This window comes from Mus caroli, chromosome X (assembly GCF_900094665.2).
Source record: "Mus caroli chromosome X, CAROLI_EIJ_v1.1, whole genome shotgun sequence".
Classification (NCBI taxonomy): domain Eukaryota; kingdom Metazoa; phylum Chordata; class Mammalia; order Rodentia; family Muridae; genus Mus; species Mus caroli.
In genome coordinates this window covers 155,704,545-155,723,359 of record NC_034589.1, presented here as the reverse complement: position 1 = coordinate 155,723,359, position 18,815 = coordinate 155,704,545, and the positions used below count along the sequence as shown (strand labels likewise).

Genomic DNA, 18,815 nt, shown 5'->3' with positions numbered 1-18,815 from the left:
CTTCTCTGAGAGGGTGCCCAACTGGGTATCCTCTAACCCTAACACATCAAGTCTCTGCAGGGCTAGGCATATCCACTTTCACTGAGGCTAGATAAGGCAGTCCAGTTAGTGGAACAGGGTCCACAGGCAAGCTACAGCTTTAGGAACAGCACCCACCCCAATTGTTGGGGGACAAGGGTAAAGACTGCGCTGCACTCTGCTACATATATGTGGGTTGCCTAGGTCTAGCCCATGTATGCTCTTTGGTTGATGGTTCAGTCTCTGAGAGCTCCCAAGGATCCAGGTTAATTGACTCTGTTGGTCATCCTGTAGAGTTCCTATCCCCCACTCCCAGAGCATCCAATCCTTCTCCCAACACTTCCACAAGATTCCCTGAGCTCCATCTAATGTTTGACTGTTGGTTCTCTGTATCTGTTTCCATTGGCTTCTGGGTGGAACATCTCAGGGGACAGTTAGGCTTCTGTCTACAAGCAAAACAGAGTACCACTAATAATGTCAGGGATTGGTTCTTGCCCACAAGGTGGGCCTTAATTTTGTCCAGGCACTGGCTAGTCACTCTTTCCATGTCTGTTCTTTGTCCCTATACATCTTGTAGGCAGATCACAATTTGGGTTGAAGGTTTTGTAGATGGGTTAGTGTCCTTATTCCTCCTCTGGGAGTCCTGCCTGCCTATAGGAAGTGGCCATTTCAAGATTCATATCCTCTCAGCTTCTTCCAGCCTTTCCCTAATTCACCTACAGGGGTCCCTGACTTCAGTCCAATGGTTGGGTAAGTATCTGCATCTGTCTCTGTCGGTTGCTTGTTGGGCCTCTTATGAAGACCAGCAGTCTCAACTAATCCAGACCTCTGAGATCTCTCAAACACTGAGCCACCAACCAGTCAGCATACGACCTGGTCTGAGGCCTCTGACACATACATAGCAGAAGACGGCCTGGCCTCAGTGAGAGAAGATATGCCTAACCCGTGAGAGACTTGAGGCCCCAGGGAGAGTAGAGGCCTGGCAGGTAGGGGGCTCTTCTTGGAGACAGGGCAGAGGAAGAGTGGGATGAAGGACTGTGAAGGGTTGAACAATAGGGGAGCAATGACTGGAATGTAAAAATATAAATAATAAAAATTAAAGATTCATATCCTCCACTGCTAGGAGTCGTTGGGTGCTCTCATAGCACTCTGGGTCATCTCCATCATCCCAGGTCTCTGGTACATCCTAGAGATACCCCCACCAATTTTTGTTCTTTCTCCATTGCTCTGCCAACACCCGATCAACCCCAGTTTGCTCCCCTCCCCATCCCTTCTCCTACCCTGTCTTGTCCCTCCATCTACCTTTGATATCCATTTTATTTCCTCATTTGAGAAAGACTAAACCATCCTTATTTGGACCCTCATTATTTAGCTACTTTGGGCCTGTGGATTGTAATGTGGGTATCCCATACTTTCTGGCTAATACCCACTTATGAGTACATACCTTTCATGTCATTTAGGGACTGGGTTATCACTCTCAGGATGATATTTTCTAATTACATCAACTTTTCTTCAAAATTCAGGATATCCTTTTTTTTAATAGCTAAGTAGTATTGCATTGTGTAAATGAACTACACTTTCTTTATCTATTCTTCAGCTGAGGGACTCCTAGGTTGTTTTCCAGTTTCTGGATATTATGAATAAAGCTATTATAAACATAGTTGAACAAATATCCTTCTGGGATTGTGGAACATTGCAGAAGTAGTATAGCTGGGTCTTGAGGTAGAACTCTTCTAATTTTTCTGAGAAACTATGAAACTGATTTCCAGAGTGTTTGTATAAGTTTGCACTCCCACCAGCAATGTTGGAGTATTCCCCATGCTCTGCATCCTTGCCAGCATTTGCTAACCCTCGAAATCTGATCTTAGCCATTCTGATGAGTATAAGGTGGAATCTTAGTCATTTTGATTTGCACTGCCCTTATAACTAAGGACATTGAAATTTTCTTTTAAGTGTTTCTCACCCATTAGATATTCCTCTGTTGAGAATTCTGTAGCTCTGTACCTCATTTTTAAATTGTGTTGTTGGTATATAACTTCTTGAGTTCTTTATATATTTTGAATATTGGCCCTGCGTTAGATGCATGGTTGGTGAACATCTTTTCCAAATCTTCAGGCTGTTGTTTTGTTTTATTGATGGTGTCTTTTCATTTACAAAAGTTTTTCGGTTTCATGAGGTTCTATTTATTGTTGATCTTAGTACCTGAACCATTGCTGTTCTGTTGAAGAAACTGTCTCCTGTACCAATGAGTTCAAGGTTATTCCCCACCATTTGTTCTATTAGATTTAGTTTATCTGGTTTTAAGTTGATTTCTTTGATCCACTTGTACAGACTGATGAATATATGTCTATTTGCATTCTTCTACTTGCAGATAGTCAATTAGAACAGCACCAATTGTTGAAGATGTACTCCATTTTCCATTGTATAGTTTTGGCTTCTTTGTCAAAAATCAAGTTTCTGTAGGTGTGTGGGTTTAATTCTGGGTCTCTAATTCAATTCCATTGATCAACCTGTCTTATTTTATAACAATTTGGTTTTTATTACTGTTGCTCTGCAGTATAGCTTGAAATCAGTGATGGGGATACCTCCAGATGTTCTTTCATTATACAGGATTGTTTTAGCTATCCTGGGTTTTTGTTTTTCCATATGAACTTGAGAATTGTTCTTTCAATGTCTGTAAAGAACTGTGTTGGAATTTTGATGGGTGGTATATTGAATCTGTATATTACTTTTGATAAGATGACAATTTTTACTATGTTAATCCTACCATTTCATGAGCATGGGGGATCTTTCTACCTTCTGATATCTTCTTCAAATTCTTTCTTAAAAAGCTTAAAGTTCTTGTCATGCAGGTCTTTCACATGCTTGGTTAGATTTTCACCAAGATATTTTATATTATTTGTGGCTATTTTGAATGGTGTTGTCTCCCTAAGTTCTTTCTGAGCCCATTTATCATTTGTATAAAGGAGAGCTACTGAGTTCTTTGAGGTGATTTTATGTCCAGCCACTTTGCTGAAAGGTGTAGGAGTTCTCGGGTTGAATTTTTGAGTCATATATATATAGTGGTGGCGGTACTTTGAGATTTTTTCATTCCAATTTATATCTCCTTCATCTCCTTTAGTTGTCTTTTCACTCTAGACAGAACTTCAAGTACTATATTGAAGACATAGGGAGAGAGTGGGCAACCTTGTCTTATCCCTGATTTTAGAGGAATTGCTTTAAGTTTCCATTAAATTTGATGTTGGCTATTGGCTTGCTGTATATTGCCTATATTATGTTTATGTACATGCCCTATATACATGATCTTTCCAATATTTTTAACATGAAGTGGTTTTAGATTTTGTCAAAGGCTTTTTCAGCATCTAATGAGATGATCTTTTTTTTTTTTTTAGTTTGTTTATGAGGTGGATTACTTTGATAGATTTTCATATATTGAACCACCCTTCAATCCCTGTGTCTTAGTTAGGGTTTTACTGCTGTGAACAGACACCATGACCAAGGCAAGTCTTATAAAAATCAACATTTACTTTAGGCTGGCTTACAGATTCAGAGGTTCAGTCCATTATCATCAAGATGGGACCATGGCAATATCCAGGCAGGCATGCGCAGGAGGAGCTGAGGGTTCTATGTCTTCATCCAAAGGCTGCTAGTGGAAGACTGACTTCCAAGCAACTAGGGTGAGGATCTTATACCCACACCCACAGTGACACACCCATTCCAACCAGGTCACACCTATTCCAACAAGGCCACACCTTCAGATGGTGCCACTTCCTTGTCCAAGGATATACAAACCATCACACCCTGGAATGAAACCTACTTGATCATGGTGGATGATGTCTTTGATGTGTTTTGGATTTGGTTAGGGAATATTTTATTGACTATTTTTGCATCGTTGTTTAAAAGGAAAATTGGTCTGAAATTCTCTTTCTTTGTTGAGTCTTTGTTTGGTTAAATATCAGGGTGACTTTGGCCTCAGAGAATGAGTTTGGCAACTTTCCTTCTGTTTATATATTGTAGAATTGTCTGAAGAGTGTTGGTATTAGCTCTTCTTTCAAAGTCTGGTGGAATTCTGCACTAAAACCATTTGGCCCTGGGCATTTTTGTTGTTGTTGTTGTGAAACTTTCTTTTAATGACTACTTCTGTTTCCTTAGGGTTATAGGACTATTTAGATAGTTTACCTGCTCTTGATTTAACTTTGGTAACTGGTATCTGTCTAAAATAATCATCCATTTCATATAAATTTTCCAGTTTTGTGGCGTATCGGCTTTTGAAGTACGATTTCCTCAGTGTCCATTGCTATGTCTCCCTTTTCATGTTTGATTTTGTTAATTTGCAAACCATATCTCTGCCTTTTAGTTAATTTGACTAAGGATTTACCATCTTGTTGATTTTCTCAAAGAAACAGCTCTTGGTTTTATTGGTTCTTTGTATTGTTATATTTGTTTCTAACTGAATATTTTCAGCCCTGAGTTTAATTATTCCCTGTCTTCTATTCCTCTTGGGTGTGTTTCCTTCTTTTTTCTAGCGTTTTCATGTGTTACTGAAATTGTTAAGATGAGAACTCTCCAATTTCTTTATGAAGTCCTATTGCTATGAACCTTCCACTTAGCACTACTTTCATTGTGTCTCATAAGTTTTGGGTATGTGGTGCTAAATGTTTTCATTAAAATCTAGAAAGTTTTAACTTCTTTATTTCTAACCCCAGTGATCACTGAATAGAGAGTTGTTCAGTTTCCATAATATATAGGCTTTCTATTTTTGTTGAAGTCCAGCAGGACATTCTTGAGATCTCCCTGTTCTCTTTCTTCTATTCCTATTGTTCTTAGCTCTTGTCTTTTCATTGTGTCCCAAATTTCCTGGAAGTTTTGTATTAGAACCATTTTAGATTTGGCATTTTCTTTGATCCATCTATCAATTTTTATCTATCAAGATATCTATGGTACCTTCTTTCAATGATATTCTCTCTTCTATCTCTTGTATTTTATTGCTGATGCTTGCATCTATGGTTCCTGTTCTCTTTTCTAGGTTTTCCATCTCCAGGGTTGCCTCTGTTTATGTTTTCTTTATTGCTTCTATTTCTAGGTCTATTGCTTTTATTTTCAGGTTTTGAACAGTTTTATTCATTTCCTTCATCTGTTTGATTTTATTTTTCCTCGTGTTTCTTTAAGGGATTTATTTATTTCCTCTTTTATCTTTCCTCTATTATCTTTATAAGATGATACTTAAGGACATTGTCTTGCTCTTCAGATATGTTAGAATATCCAGGGAAGAGGTTGGTTCTGATGTTTCCATATTGCCCTAGGTTTTGTGGGTTGTGTTCTTGTGCTAGCCTTTAGCCACCCAGTTGTCTCTGATGTTGGTTAGCCTCTGGAACTGTAGAGAGCTGGCAGTTCCTAATAGCAGAGGGCCTCTTGTCCTGGGTGGCAGCAGGCCTCCATGGAGGCAGGCTGTGCTGTGGCCTGGAATGAAGTGTAAATCCTGGATTGCAGGTAGAGTTGTTGACCAAATGATAAGCTCAGAGGGGATGAAGTCAATCTTAGGGTTGCTGAGCTTGCTAGGGGCCCAGCAGGTGGGGGATTAGGTCATGGGTATCTCAGTTCTTTTTCTGCAAGTGGCAGCAGGCCTCCACGAAGGCAGGTTGAGCTGTCTCCCAGAAATGGAGTGCAGAACTGGGATTCTGCATCGAATTCTTATGGGCTAGCCATTCATATATAATCATGTTGAAGATTCAAAATGTCTGAGTATCTTTAGCAGAGCAGAAATCATAGTAGACCTCAATGTTTTCCTTTTTCATTATCTATTCCTGTGATAACCCATGTAGTCTCTTGAACTTCACTGATTCTGCCATTCCTTTACTCTCATTCTGAGGGCCTTGCTGTCTTCTTAGGAAAAGCATCAAACTACTACTTCTAATGTTTCTGCTCTTCACCGGAGTCTTCGGCTTTATCTTCTTCCACCAAGTAGTTCATACTTTGGGGGGGGGGAGGCGGTGCATACGAAGAGTGGTTTGGAATCAGCTTTCACTTTGAGCTCTACTAAAGGCATCTCCCCCAAATAAGAAACTGAAATGTACATATCATCTCTTTTAGACATGGGAGAGAAAAAAATCTCAATGAGAAAAGGAACAGCGGATGTTTTCAATATATTATTTTGTCACATTACCCTAATGCTGACATGATGGAAACCTTGCCATAGAGTCTTCTCTACCTCACTTTTCTGTTATAATATGTCAACTTTAGCAACCCACACTGAGCTTGATTTGTCCCTTCCAAATTGCCTTTTTTTTCATTGCTGGAGAACTCTGGTTTGCTTAGCTTAGTGATGTTAGTGAAAACTTCCATTCTAATCCCCTCAGACTACCTAAAGCTATCAGGGATGCTGGAAGTTCCCAATGAATAGATTGCAGAGAAAATCAGGGGATAGGTTCCCCTAATCAGGATAGCAAGTTTCTTGCTGTGGTTACTGACTACAATATGTTTATTTGTGAAATATGAGAAGAATAGATCGAGAGAGAGAGAGAGAGAGAGAGAGAGAGAGAGAGAGAGAGAGAGAGACCTTTTAAATGTTATTGAAAGCACTGGCTGTAAGATTCTATGAGTTTTTATGCATATTCCTCCAATGTAGTGTAATAACACTCAACACAACCATTTATTATTTCTCATTCAGGTCACCTAAAGGCTGGGCAGCTCTCATATGGGTAGCTATTCATGGAACCTTAGACTCTGCTTTGTCTTTTATGTGTACATTCTGTAGACCAGGCTGAAGGTACAGAAGCTCACTTTTGGCTTCTCATTATGGGGACAGAACAGCAAAGACATCTGCCCAAAGGATCTGTACTTGTCAAATCTAGGTTCTTTGGGCAAAAGTTATATTAAAGTCAAGGGATGGAAAAATTGCACTGAATGCCATGAAAGGCAGTGGAAAGGAAGGGGGGCACAACTTAGTAAATGAAGTAAGATGACCTTGCTCTCTTACACAGGCTAGTGCTCCTAGGACAGAGATGGGAAAAGGATATAAATGCTCGTGACTGGTACTCTCCTGAAATGACAACTGGACTTTCTTGGTACTAAAGTCACCTTATCATGCTAAACTCAGGCACAGATGCCTATTTATATCCTTTTCGGTTCAAGTCTTAACCTCTCAGGTGACCAACCTGCCATCACAAGCCTGGTCAGATACCTTAATATTCACACCAAAGGTGATGTTTCTAAATTTGGTTCTTCCAAAGATTCTAGAAGAATCTTCCATCTCAGCAAAATTTCAACAAAAGGATCTTGCTGACTCTAATGGGTGCATCAAGTCCAAGAAAAGACTATAGGTTTTCTTCTAGTATGCTTTCTGCCAGTCACTGCAATTTTTTTATGAACCTTTTACTGTTATAGCAGGAGTCACACAATCCCTTTAGAAATGAAATCCCCCAAGAAACAGAAAGACTGTTCAGTTAATCTGGATGGGCACATTTTCCACCTCAATTATTAGCCCCTATTTTCAAGTCATAGATTCCTGACTTATCTGTATGTGTTTGCTGGAGGACCCTGGGGAAGGGATGAAGGTTGATGTACTGCATCACTGTATTCTTATAGTTTCAGCATTAGGATTTACTGAAGCATGATCAAGAGGTGAAAATATGTGGCTTTCAAGTTCCTTAAAAAAACTCACAATCAACTTCACCCCCACCACAAAGAAAAAAAATCTCAAAAGTTCAGGTTCCCTTGATTCTTGCCTTACTACAAAGATCAGCTTGGCATTTCATGGTATGGAGATATCTTAGTGCAAATCTGTCTACTAAAGAAGAGAGACTGATAACGTTGAGATCATTAATCTGAAAATGTAAACTGATGAGCAAGAAAATGGTAATGCTATCAGAAGTCTCCCCTTGATATACAAGCAAAACAAAGTGGATCAAAAATCTTTAATAAACATCAAATGCAAAAACTAGCAGCAGCCAGAAACTATGCATTTCATTTGGTTTGTAATGAATTTGGATAGGGAACAGCAGTGCAGCTATGCGGCCCCACATGAGATAATGCCAACACAGGAAAGCAGTATCTAAGAAAGGAAGGCTCCTTCCTGCCTCAGCTCTGACTCAGAGCAAAAATAAAAACTTCTCATGACTCCCATCCTGCCAGCTCACTCCTTATCCCTGTACTACATGGTATCTTTTCATTCTTTGTTTTCCATTCTCTTTTTTGTACCCCTGCCTTGGGTATCTCAAGTCTTTTTTTTTTTTTTTTTTTTTTTGCATTTATTCTACCATTGCATAGGATCTAACATTTTAATTGCAAGCCTTGTTAACATGCAAGGCATGTTACTCAGAGAGTTGAGCCATCATTTTCTGAACACTCACTAAGTGCCAAACATTTTGTAAGTGCTTTACATGCCTTGTTTTCTTTGCACATCTCTCTTATGACATTGTTATAACTACTGTCATCATTTTCTAAATGGTGTATGAAGTAGGGAAGCAGGTCATATGACTAGTATTCAGTGGATTAGAACCCAAAGTCGGGTCACCTGACTTCAAAGTCTTACTACAAACAATCATGCTGGTTTTCAATGTCCATCTTAGAACTCAGTACCTGTTTCCTGAGCAAATAGGAAGACATGATATAGGTGCATCAGAACATGTACTCATGGTCCATTCTTGTAGAGAAAATATTTGTGTAGGAGAAAAGTTCCAGAGTAAGATGTTCCCTCTTGATCCATAAGTTGCTTTCCAACAATATTAAAAAGCTCCCAAATCTTTACCACTTCTGTCATCTCACCCCAGTGTGAGTGATTATGATCTGTCAGAAGGGATGCCATGGTCCATGGGTGTTCTTTTTCTTATGTACTATTCTTTCTGCTGTCAACACAGTAGCAGAATGCTATACTATTCAGACTTTGGGTATTAGAATGCTAACATTATAACATTAGATAACATCGATTTTAGAATGTTAGAATGCTAACATCCAGACTTTCTATTGGGTTACTGGTTTAGTCAGAGCAAAAGACCAAATAGACACATGAGCCTGTACCATCTCTGTAGAATCTCCACTATCATTCCTTTATTATCCCATCATGGCTTCAAACCCACAGCCTACCTCTTACTGGCCCCTAGATATCACTAGGAATGTTTTTCTTCCCATGAGGTACATTGCACTTCATGATCCCCATGTCTTGAGAGCACCTCCTCCAAATGTTAACCTGGCCCTTGGTAGAACAATTTGCAGCACCCTTATTTAGTAGCTGTCTGCCCAGACTCTCTGTGTAAATTTTCTCCTTACTAACCATAAACTGGTATGAACATTTTGTTTTTGTCTGCTTTCTTTCCTTTTATATTCCCAGAATGGAGAACCCAGTGGGTGTTTAATAAATTAAATAAATGAATAAATTAGTATATTATAAAGTTGTCTTCAAGGATTAAGCAAACTAACATATGGAAAGCATTTAGAACAAACAATACTTAGTATGAAATTAATGTTTAGTAACTGTCATTATTATTATATTGTTATTAAATTATAATAGTATGAGTTGTTGAATGAATGATATATTGAAACTTTAAATGCTGTTACTTTATTGTTTCTTAGAAAGAATCTAATAAATCCACAGATGTTTAAAATATTCTAATTTAATTGCCAATGGGCTACTATAAGAGATGCCAACCAAATCATTTGTGTCCTCCTTTCCTGTTATCTAGAGTGCACATTGTCATGGCCTCTTTGTTGTACTCATTTCGTTTCCTGTCATGGCTTTTGAAAAGAGCTTGTGAAGATGGTCAAACAGCTTCCATCACAGTAAGGTCTTCAAGAGATAAATCACATAACAGAGATGAGCCATAGAAAAAAAGCATACAACACATTTATCCGTTCTGATTGTCCTCATGTTCCATGTCTCAAGCAGTTACATTCTATTTAAAGGAGATTTTAAAATTGTGTTTTCCTAGCACACACACACACACACACACACACACACACACACACACACACACACACACACAGAGGCACACACACACACACACACACACACACACACATGTGCGTGCGCGAGAGGGGGGCAGAGACAGAGAGAAAGACAGAGAGAATAATTAAATAAATGTAGAATAAAGTTAAGTTACTTGTCCTCAAAAGAAAGCTGTTTTGGACAATCATGAATGAAAACTTTGCTAGGAGTTGCAGGAGTAAGTTTTTGACTAGATTTTCTGGCCTATCAGCCGTGAGGACTTGAGGGATGATACCTCATTTTTAAAAATAACTTTTCTATTTATTTATTCATTCATTTATTACATCTTGACTGCAGTTTCCCCTCCCATCTTTTCTCCCAGTTCCTCCTCTCTTATCTCTCCCCCGCTTCCATCCACTCCTCCTCTATTTTTCTTTAGAAAAGGGCAGGCTTCCCAGGGTATGAAGAAAACATGACACACTAAGTTGCAATAAAAATAGGTACCTCCTCTTCATTTAAGGCTAGACAAAGCAACCCAAGAGAAAGAAAGGGTCCCAAGGGCAGGCAATAGAGTCAGATACAGCTCCTGCTCCCACTGTTAGGAGTCTCACAAGAACACCAATCTATGCAATTGTAATATATGTGCAAAGGTCCTAGGTCAGTCCCATGCAGATACCTAATGGTTTTGATTTTAATTTCATTGTTGTCAAATGTTATAACAATGATTGTTCTGTTCCCTTAACCTGTGGGATGACTCTAAGTTGAAAGCACTTTGAATTTTTAAGTATTATTTATTCTTGATGGTTTCATACATTTATATCATGGATCTTACTCCTTTTTATCCTCTATCCTCTCCTCTCATCCCACTCCCTCTCCTACTGGAACAATTTTTCTTAACAAATCTTCCATTTTCATGTCTTCTTTCTGCATGTGGTCACTGAGTTTACTTAGAGTTTCTTGTACCACTGAAGAGAATTATGCTTTCCAAATGCCATATGATATTCAAGCTTGAATTATTACTAAAACTTCTGTTAATGAGAAAATTCATTTAAAACATTCAAATTGTTTTTTTTCCCTCAAAGTAAATGTCAAGACCTAAACACTTAGTTCCTTTTAGAATGAAAAAATGTATTTGGTACCAAGATAAGCCATCACTACTAAAACCATCCATATTTTAACTTATTATTAAATAAGCTGAAATTCATTTTAACTTTGATAAGCTCAAGTTCCATATATACTTCCTGCTGAATGTCCATTACTTTATGAGACCATGGGTCAGCATTTCAGTTAAAACTTGATAGTGTTATACAAAGAAGTAACTTTTTACCCTTGGTTATCAGTTCAGTTTACTGTTGAAAACCTGCTATGGGTCAGACACAGTTCTAGGTAGGTGAGACATATCATGACTATAATTAAGTTCATAAGACTAGGACTATAGCTGAATAGCATGTAAGAGGCCCCAGCTTCCACTCTCAGCTCTAGGAACATGACAACTAAGTATTTTGTCCTTAAAGGCTTTCTGTCGTGGAAAGCAAAGCAGTAAAAATAAAAATCATCATAAAAATAAATGTCTTCTGTAGTACATTTGTAGGTAAGTGGTGCCTTGGTGGAGAGAGAAAATTTAAAAAGGGAAAAGAGGTAAAAAAAAAATTAAAATAGTATTCCAAGGTAGTCTTTTATAAGATGGTAATATGTGAACAGAAATTTGACAGAGGCAACAGTACAGCCTGCAAATAATTGTAGGACAAGCATTTTACATTGTATGAACAGTCAGTGCAAAGCCCTAACATGGGCATTACAGAGTTCCCATGGAACAATATATATAACATAAAAGAGTCTCTAAATCTTTCCTACTCTCTATCAGGGACAATAGGTTTCATTTCAAGACTAATGCCTAACCGCCACATTGATAACTTTTCTCTTGTCTTATTTTTTTCTACAGTCACATGACACAGGCAATCCCATTTGATGACCCTCGGTTTGACAGCTGCCAAATCATCCCCCCAGCTCCACGAAAGGTGGAGATGAGGAGAGACCCTGTGCTGGGCTTTGGGTTCGTGGCAGGGAGCGAAAAGCCAGTGGTCGTTCGATCAGTAACACCAGGTAAGGATCTAAAACCCACTCTGTGGTCTTTCATAAAGACTTGTCAAACCCAGTAAGAATGACTTCAGTTCATTTCTGTGAGTGATCAGACTATGAACTGAAGCAACACTTTCCCATTCCCCAAAAGATTGCCACCCCCTCCCCCCAAAAAAGACAGGCTGAAATCTGTCACCAAAATGGGTTTTATTTTTCATATTTAAGTATGTATTTTTGTATATGTATTGGGGTATTTTGGAGACAGAGCTTTGGTATGTTGCCCTATATGCTTAGTATTATATCTGTAACCCTACCTAAAATAAAGCTCATGGCAGCATTACTGCCTGTATGCCCATGCCTGATTTCCAAGAAGACTTTAAACTGCCAAATTCATCATATCCTTGGGTCAGGAAAAACACTGATAGAATCACTGTTAACTATTGCATCACTTCTGAAAGGACAAATGCAAATAATGATAGGCAGGCATCATAACAGGTGTAACATAGAAAACATAATGTCATATTCAGGTTATAGTATAATTTATTCCTGGGACAGTTGAATTATTTTACAAGTATACACATCCTTTCCTTTTCACTAAAGGCAAGCAACGCCTATGCCCCATTGTTGTTGGCATTGATCAAGTAAATGACTTTGGCCAATGACACATTGGTGAATACACTCAACACACAAGGTTGAAATGCATGTGTATAGTTGAACTCTGTCATGGCTGTAAGAAAGTATGTTTTCCCAGGGAGGCTGCTATTCCTACAGCCTCAACTCCACAATAAACTCCTGGGGTAGCATCCGGTTAGCCTGAAGCCTGAACCTCAGTTCAACCCAATCTGTAATTTGAGTCAGATCTGTTCAGCTATGCAAGGCCTGGATAATCCTAACAAACTACAAATGGGAAAAGGAACAATTATTGGAATGATCTGTTACATAACAGATACTAACTGGTGTATATCCTCTCTCTCTCTCTCTCTCTCTCTCTCTCTCTCTCTCTCTCATTACATGCTTTATTTTTTGCCTTCCCTCCCAGAGTTCTTCATCCCATCCTCCCTCCCCTTTCCTTCTGAGAAAGTGCCCCTGGGCATCCCCCTTCCATAGAGAATCAAGTCCCTACAGGATTAGGCATATCCTATTCCATTGAGGCCAGAGAGAGCATTCCTCTGCTACATATGTGCCAGGGGACTTTGACTAGCCTAAATATGCTCTTTGGTTGGTGACTTAGTCTCTGGAAGCTCCCAAGAGTCCAGGATAATTGATACTGTTAGGCTTCCTACAGGGTTGCAAGTCTCTTCAGCTCCTTCCATCCTTCCCCTAACTCTTCCATAGGGGTCCCTGACCTCAGGCCAATGTTTGGGTGTAAGTATCTGCATCTGTCTCAGTCAGCTTCTGGTAGAGCCTCTCAGAGGACAGCCATGCTAGGTTCCTGTCTGCAAGCACAGCATAGCATCAGTAATAGTATCAGGGTTTGGTTCCCACCCATAGGATGAATCCCAATTTGGACTGCTCACTGGTTAGCCAGTCATTCCTTAATCTCTGCTCCATTTTTTTCCCTGCATTTCTCTTAGACAGGAACAACTTTGGGTCAAAAGTTTTGAAGTTGGGTTCGTGTCTTCATCCTTCCACTGGAGACCTGTGTAACTAGTGAAGGTGGTCTCTTCAGGTTCCATCTCCCCACTGTTGGGCATGTTGGCTAAGATCATGAATTTTGCAGGCAAATGGATGGAAATAGAAAATATCCAGAGTGAGATAACCCAGGCCCAAAAGGACAGGCATGATGTGTACTCACTGATAAGTGGATATTAGCTAAAAATTACAGACTACTCATGATACAACTCACAGACCCTAAGAAGTTAAACAAGAAGGAAGTCCCAAGTGAGGATGCTTCAATCCAAATTAAAAGTGGGTACAAAAAACTCATAGAAGGCAGAGGGAAGAAGGGAGCTGGGTGGGAGAGGGGAGAGGGAGGGGAAATGTGGGGACAAAATCAGATATGGGGAAAGACAGGAGGAAAGCCCACAAGTTCAGGAGAATAAATGGAAATATGCAGCTGCTGGGGGTGGGACTTGGGGCAAACCTCTAGAAAGGCCTAGAGACCTGGGATGTGAGAGGCACCCACATCTCAGTGGAGGTGATGTCACATCTCTTAAATGCTATAATATGATAGTACACTGTACCTCAAGCTGTTCCACTATCAACACAATAGACTCACTCTACTCTTCCAGAAAAAAAATTGCTTTGGTTACTTATTGTGTATATTTATGCTTTTATTTTAATGGACAAATGCTGCTTATATCCCTTGTCATTACTCTGAAGCTTTTGCAAATCAGTAACAGAACTCAATAGTAAGATAATAGTCACATAATAAGATGGATTCTAGGGGCTATTGAAATGGTTCAATGAGTAAAGTATATGCCATACAGGCAAGAGGAATTGAGCTCATATCCCCAGTAGGCATGTCAAAGTTTGCATGTAAAGCAAAGCATGGTAGCACACATCTGTAACTAGCAGTGGGGTAGGACTAGAGAGTAGGTCCCAAGGACTCGTTGCTAGGTAGTAGATATATAGCTTCAGTGAGGGACTATGTCTCAGAGTCAGGTGGACAATGGTGAAGAAAGCACTAGACATCAAGCTCTGGCTTCCACATTCATACAAACATACATATGCGCAAAAACCTACAATACATGCACCATGCACATTCACACAAGATGTAGAAGTGTCATTTACAAAGAGCACAGATTCTCCTGTAATACTACTCAAATTTGAGTAGTGTCTCTGGCTCTTATTATAAGGCTTTGTAATACCCATGTCCTGCCCCTGCTTTTCAGTTGGTTGTAATTTTCTGTGTTATCCATGTTATGAGGATTCTCATAACATCTAATTTAGCAAGTTATTGGGATGTACACAGAGATACTTCCATAACTTCTGGATTATTATTAATAAATTCTCAAGTGTCTAGCCTTTTAGTCAGGCAATGATTGGAAACAAAAGTTAACTAGTGAAGTGATATAAATTTTTTAACGTTGATTAAATTTTAAATTTTCTGTTCTTTTGACATAACCTGGATGAATCAAGGACCACAAATACAGCTGAGCACTTTATACGGGGACTGATAAGAGTGTTTCATTCCAAGCTGTGCCAACACAAAGCTCCTAACTTTGTCCTCAGGGCTTTATGCTTCATTAGATGTGATTCGTATTTTCTGACCCTGTGAATGCTGAGTTTGAAACTACTGAGGATTGTATTTTCCAAATATGAGTGCTTCTTTTTAGGTTTTATAATATAGATCCAAGTACACACACACACACACTTTGTGGTAGTATAGAAATGAAAGCGACCTCTTGAACTCATATTTCTAGAAACCAGCTTTCCCAGAGATGATGCAGACATATAGCACAGACAGAATTCTGTACGTGCCGAAGCAGACACTGTAAGCACTGGAAAGTCTCTACTCTCTTTTTTTCCACATCTTGAACTCGTCTTTGCTTAGAGAGATTATAACACCCACTGTCCATCATTTTGAAGAGAGTAGTAAAAGTGAAAAGAGCAGAAAGTCTTTCTTCTGGTTATCTTTGAGTCAAAGTGCTGGTTGGATAAACTGTCTATCATAAAAGTGACTCTATTCAAGTCCCAGGTGGTTTTAGTAACATGATCAGATTTTTTTCATAGGGCACAACCCTGTTATCATAGCAATGGTGGTGTAACAATTCTCTGAAGGATGCCATTATTTCATATTCGGGAAGGATTTGTGGGTTGCCTCTTCCAGAGTTCTTGATTTAAGCTGCGTTGGTTAACCAAGAATATTCCCATTTGATCTAAAGGAATAAGTCAACAATATAGTGACTCATGACAGTGCTCCCAGAACTCAGGGAGCTAATCCAGGAGGATAACTGTAAATTCAAGCCCAGCCTGAGCTACATAGTGAGTTCCAGACAGTTTAAGCTATGGAACAAGACCTGGTCTCATCCAAAACAGATAAAACTCACAGGTGAAACCTAAGAATATGTCCTATTGTTTGAACGTGGTGTTCTCACCAAAACAGTTGAAATCCCCCCTTCAAACAGCATGTCAAAAAAAAAATATTTCTGTGTTTAACCAGCATTTGATTTATAACCATTTGCTTGACTGAATAGGTGTGGCTGGTTGCACATAATCAGATGGTTGGAATATGTTTCTCAAGTGCTCTTTCTGAATTTCTTGTGTGCAAACACTAATTCTCAGTGCCTAGAGATGCAAAATGAATGTTTTCTATCACTTATATAAGTGCTTTTTAAAGTTCCCTATTTCCTCACTCCCCAGAAATACAAATTGATGGTACATTTCGAGTGGCACATATGCCAAGTGTCAGAGTGTCTGGAGAATAACCAAATGAGTTTGAATTTCTTGTTCTGGTCATGAAATATTCATCCCAATTTTAAACAAAGGAGTAGTGAACTTATTAGGAAGATAGTATTCTAACTACACCTATTGCCTAGTGCTGCCTCTCTGGAAATAAGGTGAAAATTATATAGTACCACATAGCACCATGCCAGTATTTGGGAGGTAACTGCATCCAGTTGTACATGGGGGAATAATTCAAATAGTTGAATAATCTGAGTAATTGCTTAGGCTTTTAAATTTTAAAGACAGTTGTGTATTTCACACAGATGTAGCTTTAAGTCTTGTTTTGCAAGAGGGAGTTCAAAAGAGAAAGCAGCCCCTCTGAACTTGCAATGCATCCTGATATAATTGTACCTTCATGCCTATTCTGTTGCTTCTGAGCTCAGTTCTCTCATTTTGTTCGAGGAATCGTTGTAATATTCAGTGAGGTTACCAAGTGAAACATTATGCTTATAGCCGTGGGCAGCATAACTGCCCAAAAAAACATTAGTTTCTTATTCCCTTCTTAGGAATCTATCTGAAAAAAAAGAAACACCCCATGACATCTGAACTGTCAGGCCATCACATCTAGGCCTGGCTGTTGTACTGATCATAAACAATTTACCCAAATGTCAACAGCAGACAATGCCACTAACCATGATATATCAGGGCCTATGAGCATAGACACACATCCATGCACACTTGAAGTTAAATATTTGACCAACCCCACCCCTCTGCTACTGACATGGGAACAAATTTATTGTTAAAATCTTAGATCACAAGTAGGATCTTTCTTCACTGACCTTATTTATTGTATTTTATTTATTATTTTATATGTATGCGTGTTCTCCTGCATGTATGTCTATGTACTGCTTGGGTGTTTGGTGCTCTTGGAGGAAGTCAGGAGAAATCACTGGACTCCCTGGAACTGGAATTACAGACAGCTGTGTGTGAGCCTCCTCATGGCTGCTAGGACTTAGACCAGGGTTCCCTAAAGAGCAGCCATTGTTTTGAACCTCTGAGCCATCTCTCCAGCCCCAGGGCCTCCTCATTTAACCTCTTAAGCAATCATTTAAATGTTTGTGATGAAACTGTTTTCGATTCCAGTTAATATCAAAACTACAGAATTTGCCTCCACTTCATCTAACCTGTCCCAACAGTACTTAATACACAGCCAAATTTTATAAGATGCCTTTACTAACATCCTATGGTTGAGTGTAATGTCTCCATACTTGAAAGGAACAAATCCATGCACTTTTGTTCAAATCTAGTCATGCCCTAGTAGTTGTTGAAGAATACAGGTGAAGCTATATCTAGAGATTCTTCTATTGCTGCCTCAGGAATCACACAAAGGGTGGCTGGAAAAATGACTTAGAAGGTAAAAAAGTACTTGTTGCTGTTGCAGAAGTCCTGAGTTTAATTCCCGGTACCCAGATGGCAGTTCATGTCTGTCTATAACTCTAGTTCCAGAGGATCTAATTCCCTCTTTTGGCCTCTGCAAGTACTGCACGCATGTGGTGCACAAACATACATGCAAACAAAACACCCACACTCATAAAATGAAGGAAAACTATGTGAGAAGAACTGAGAGCCTTGTATCAGTCTTGCTGCTGAAGTTTTAGAAATCCATAGATGCCTGAGTCCCACTCCCAGGAATCCTGACAAGTCAGAGTGTAACCTGGTCCTCAGATAGTCCCAAAGAATGCCCTGATGCTTTTGCTGAAAGCATAATTTGCTCATAATGAGAGGAAGGAATTTTAGGTGGGTAGCCAAAGGAATTCTCACTTGTGTGTTTTGTTGTCATCTGTCTCCAGGTGGCCCCTCAGAAGGCAAGTTGATCCCAGGAGATCAGATTGTAATGATAAATGATGAAGCAGTCAGCGCTGCGCCAAGAGAGAGAGTCATCGACCTGGTCAGGTAGGTGACATATGCACTCACCTGTACCTCATTATACTTTCTCACAGAGGTTTATGCATGTTTCTTAGGCCTTATATGGAAGAGCAACAGTTTTCTGTGAGCCAATACAGTGTGGAATCATGAGCCTACATATTCCTGTTATAAAAGTGTCCGTGATAATGAGCACTAATAAAAACAAACAAACAAACAACCTGGGCGTGATGGCACATGTCTTTAATCCCAGCACTTGGGAGGCAGAGGCAGAGGCAGAGAGGCATGGATGTTTGTATCCTCCTCTGGATGTTTGTATCCTCCTCTGATCCAAATTCATATTTTGCAGCCTAATATCTATTGTGATATCTTTAGGAAGTGAGGCCTTTGGGGAACTGATTATGTCATGGGGGAGGAGCCTTCAGGAATGGAATTAATACCATTATAAAAGCAAAACCACAACTCTCACCTCAAAAGGCAGAGGCAGAGGCAGAGGCAGAGGCAGAGGCAGAGGCAGAGGCAGAGGCAGAGGCAGAGGCAGAGGCAG

At 39.5% G+C, this 18,815-nt stretch overlaps 1 protein-coding gene across 12 annotated transcripts in view; it reads left to right on the top strand.

Annotated features, from left to right (window-relative positions):
- Frmpd4 (FERM and PDZ domain containing 4) overlaps positions 1 to 18,815 on the top strand; it is a 946,095-nt gene that overhangs the window by 795,719 nt on the left and 131,561 nt on the right. For all 12 annotated transcript variants that reach the window (XM_029473443.1, XM_029473452.1, XM_021153413.2 and 9 more), the window contains 2 exons: positions 11,880 to 12,040; positions 18,196 to 18,298. In XM_029473443.1, the coding sequence (XP_029329303.1) occupies positions 11,880 to 12,040; positions 18,196 to 18,298 (264 nt within the window). The remainder of the gene's footprint in view (positions 1 to 11,879; positions 12,041 to 18,195; positions 18,299 to 18,815) is intronic.